The sequence below is a fragment of the Alligator sinensis genome, unplaced genomic scaffold (genome assembly GCF_000455745.1).
Source record: "Alligator sinensis unplaced genomic scaffold, ASM45574v1 scaffold1097_1, whole genome shotgun sequence".
NCBI classification, from domain to species: Eukaryota; Metazoa; Chordata; order Crocodylia; family Alligatoridae; genus Alligator; species Alligator sinensis.
Window position 1 is genome coordinate 2,324,951 of NW_005841950.1, and position 3,711 is coordinate 2,328,661.

The 3,711-nt window shown below is 50.8% G+C and overlaps 1 protein-coding gene across 1 annotated transcript in view; it reads left to right on the plus strand.

Moving 5' to 3' along the window:
• The window catches only part of LOC102378444 (E3 ubiquitin-protein ligase TRIM11-like), a 7,927-nt gene extending 6,200 nt beyond the window's left edge, over window positions 1-1,727 (plus strand). Inside the window, exon 7 of the mRNA XM_006020274.3 lies at window positions 541-1,727. Within this exon, the coding sequence (XP_006020336.1) occupies window positions 541-1,052 (512 nt within the window). The 3' untranslated portion in view covers window positions 1,053-1,727. The remainder of the gene's footprint in view (window positions 1-540) is intronic.
• The last annotated feature ends 1,984 nt before the right edge of the window (window positions 1,728-3,711 follow it).

Genomic DNA, 3,711 nt, shown 5'->3' on the forward strand with positions numbered 1-3,711 from the left:
CTACAGGCTGTTCTACCCTCTCCTTTCCTGGGGGAAAAGGTCTTACTACTTGGTGAGTTGTGAAGATTCTGCCATCACCTCCTTTCCGTCTGGAAGGGGCTCAAATAACTAATAATGCATCCTGCTCACTGCCTGAGTGTCTCTGCCCCACTGCTGCCCCTTCATTCTCATGCTATGGCCTGGGAGTGGAGGACACATTAAGGAGACAGAGCATCATCGGGGTTAAAGCTGAACCTTTCTCCTCTAGATCACTCCTCCATAAAAGCCTCTTGGCTTTTCCTTGTTGTGTCCATGCTGCTGGAGATGGAGCATTCCCAGAAGGGGAGTGGAAAGCTGCTGGCTCTAGAAGCCAGTGAGCCACTGCAGAAGTGGCCACCAGTACACAGGCAGAGAAATTGCGGGATGAACTCTGCTCCATCTGGAGTGCCCAGGATAGAGGCTGCTCCCTGAGAACCAGAATACTGGGGGATGTGAGGAGAGACTCTGCTTCCCTCGTGCCTGAGCTCCGCTCCTAATCATCTGTGCCTTTTTCCCCTCTAGTGAAGGTGACTCTGGATCCAGCCACGGCTCATCCCCACCTCATCCTGGCTGAGGATCGGAGCAGCATGACACGGGGAGACAAACTGCAAAAACTGCCTGACAATGCGGAGAGATTTGATACACACCACTGTGTGCTGGGCTATGATGGATTCAGTGCAGGAAGACATTACTGGGAGGTGGAAGTGGAGGACGGGGGATTTTATGCTGTGGGGGTTGCCAGAGCATCTGTGCGGAGGAAGGGATGGAGCAGACTTGACCCTGAAGCAGGGATCTGGGCTATATGGCACTTGTCAGGTAGCTACTGGACTCTCACCTGCCCTCCAACTCATGTGATGCTGAACCAGGTCCCCAGAAAAATCCGTGTCTCTCTGGACTATGAAGGGGGGCAAGTGGCATTTTTTGATGCTGCTAATGGAGCCCCAATTTTCATTTTCCCAAAGGTTTCATTTGCTGGGGAGAGGATTCACCCTTGGCTTTGGGTCTGGGAAAGGGAAGCCAAACTTGGACTGTGATGGTCTGGCCTACACCCTGAGGTCTGTTCTAGCATTAACGGGGACTGGCTGGATTTGGATAAAAAGCCTAGGATCTATGTGGATAAAAAACCCCTATCCTATTGCTTGTATGGATCTGCCCTGGGAATCACTTTTGCTTCGCACACACAGGGTTTGAGGACGTAGTCAGTGACTTAGGCTTAATGTTTGAGGAACTTTTCACAAGCGCCTAGAGCTCCAATATGGCAACAGTGATTCTTGCAGAATGGTACTGACAGGCTGCCACTCACAAGTCCTGTACAAGTCTTCATGGGCATGGGTGTTGTTCTAATGCCATTAGTAAAAGTGTCCTCTAAGTTTGCGGATCCAGTTTCCACAGGTTGCTGTTACTAAATCTGCTTCTCTGCTCCCTTCAGCTCTGACACACTCTTGCTGGAAATAAAGCACCCAAACCAGTTCTTTTTTCTTCTCCTCTTCTTTCCCAGCCTCAGTTGCTGGGGACAGAGCCTCGGGATTTGCTTCCCCCTTGAATCCTTCCTATCCCAACAGAGAATAGCCAGGCAGTGGGCATGTCTACATGTGCATATTAAAGCATAGTAAACTCCAGAGCATGGTGTGTTAGAGTTTATTGCACCTGGGTACCACGTTTGCATGTGCACCTAGGACCACAGCACGTTGAGTTGGGTTGGAGCAGCCCCAGCAGGCAGGGGGCTCCAGAGGTCCACCTGCTAGCCCAGGGCTGCTCTGACCCAGCTTAATGTTCTGCAGAGGGGCTGGCTGGGGCACAAGGGTGCTTCAATGCAGGGCTAGCCAGCAGGCAGGCCCTGCACTGAAGCACCCTCATGCCCCAGCCAGCCAGGTCAGCATCTGCATGTGTGTTGCTGTGCACAAAAAAACTCCACAGCAGGATAGTACTTGTAAGTGCAAGTACTTCCCTGCTGCAGAGTTTATTAGTTCTCTGGGGCCTAAGGGGCACGCATGTGTAGACACAGGTGTTTACTGTGGACTTAATGAGGCAGCTCTTCAGTAAACATCTCATATGGGCGCACCCTCTATCACTAAAACAAGAGCCTGGGTTTTACTGTGATGTGTTACCTGCTTTCTCTTTCTTGTATTGCATACAAGCCTGTGTATCTGGACCTCTTCAGCAGCACTGTAGGGAGAGGTGACTTCTCACTTGGTCTGACTCTCCTCATTTCCAGGTGTCCTGAGCTGGATTTGAATTTGGCTGCAGACATGTGAAACACATGGTTTGCATTTCTTCTGAACTCCAGCAATTAATGTGGCAGCTACAGGGCTATTGGATTTCTCTTAGTATCTGCCCCAGTTTTACAACCAGGTAACGAAGGTCTTTGGCACAGGTTACCCATATAATGGCAGAAATCTGTGGAATGTCATGATGTCATAACATTTCCGTGTTTTTAAAGCAGTCTCAGGAAAAGGCTTCATGTCATTTCAGACCTGCAGTGTGACTTCCCACTACAAGGTCGGTGAACAGGGGAGTGGACAGGAGCCAGGACTCTGGGAGAGAAGAGGGGAGGGTGGCATGTAGCTGGGCAGCAGAGAAACCAGCATGGGGCCTTCCCTTCCTCCACATCCAGCAGGAGTACAGGGTGGGAGGGGAAATCTTGAAAAACTGAAGTGAGGCAGCTGAGGAAATGAAGAGAAAGACGGGCGGAAAAGATTAAGAATAAATTAAAGGACTAAAATATTGCACGTGTCTCTGTGAATTGGGATTGGGTCCGAGGGGTGAGCTGGTTTAGGGGCAATAGAGGTTGTGCTGGTTGGGAGCGGGTGCTGTGCTGCCTTGGGTGGCAAGTGTGCTTTCCCTGGCTCCAGAGTCCCTCTGCTGTTAAACCACTCCTCGTGCCCAGCAGCCATTTCAGCTTCAGCCCAAGTGCAGAGCTTGGGGGGGCGCGCTGCTTTTCTGGGGCTCTCTGCTAGGGATGAAACTGAGGCAGCCCCTCTGCACCTAGACCAGCCAAAGCACAGAGCCCCAGAGACCATGTGGCTCGGGGAAGCAGTCTTCCCCAGCTCCGTGGTCTCTGCTGTTAAGCTCAAAGAAGTTTCTTTAAGTAGGAATGGGTGGAGTGTGGGTGATGGTTTGGAGGGTAGGAAGGGGTAGAGTGGCTAAGAGCGGTGCATCCTGGGATGCTGGAGGAATGAAAGTAGTGCTTTGCCTCCCCTGACCATTCAGACAATGTTCTGGAACAGCATGAGGCAAAGATTTCCAACATAAGCCTCCTTTTCAGTGGCTTATCTTTAAAACATACTGATGGCAGTTTAACACCCCTTAACTAATGACTGCTTTTGTTTTAATTGCTATATTGATGCTTTTAAGGTAACTTGTGCCAAGTCCCTGAGCCAGCAACAATGGGCTTTTGTACACATGCTTGTGCCGCAGTGCCGGGCGCTTTTACAAGTGGACAGACAGCCCGCTTCATCATCAGCTTCTCCTTGAAGGGAGCTGATCTGTGTGCATCTGCTGTTAAAGCTGAATTCTTAATTATGAAAATGTGGGTTTTACTCCTTGCAAAATTCATCCCAGGGAAAGGTTATTTAATGGCGGTGGGTGACACTTAGTAGGGTGTTCACTTCCCCCCTCTTTGGGTCTGACCCCGCTCCCCCCCTTTGGCTTGGACCCCGCTCCACCCCACTTCTCCCCCCCTGCTTCAGCTCT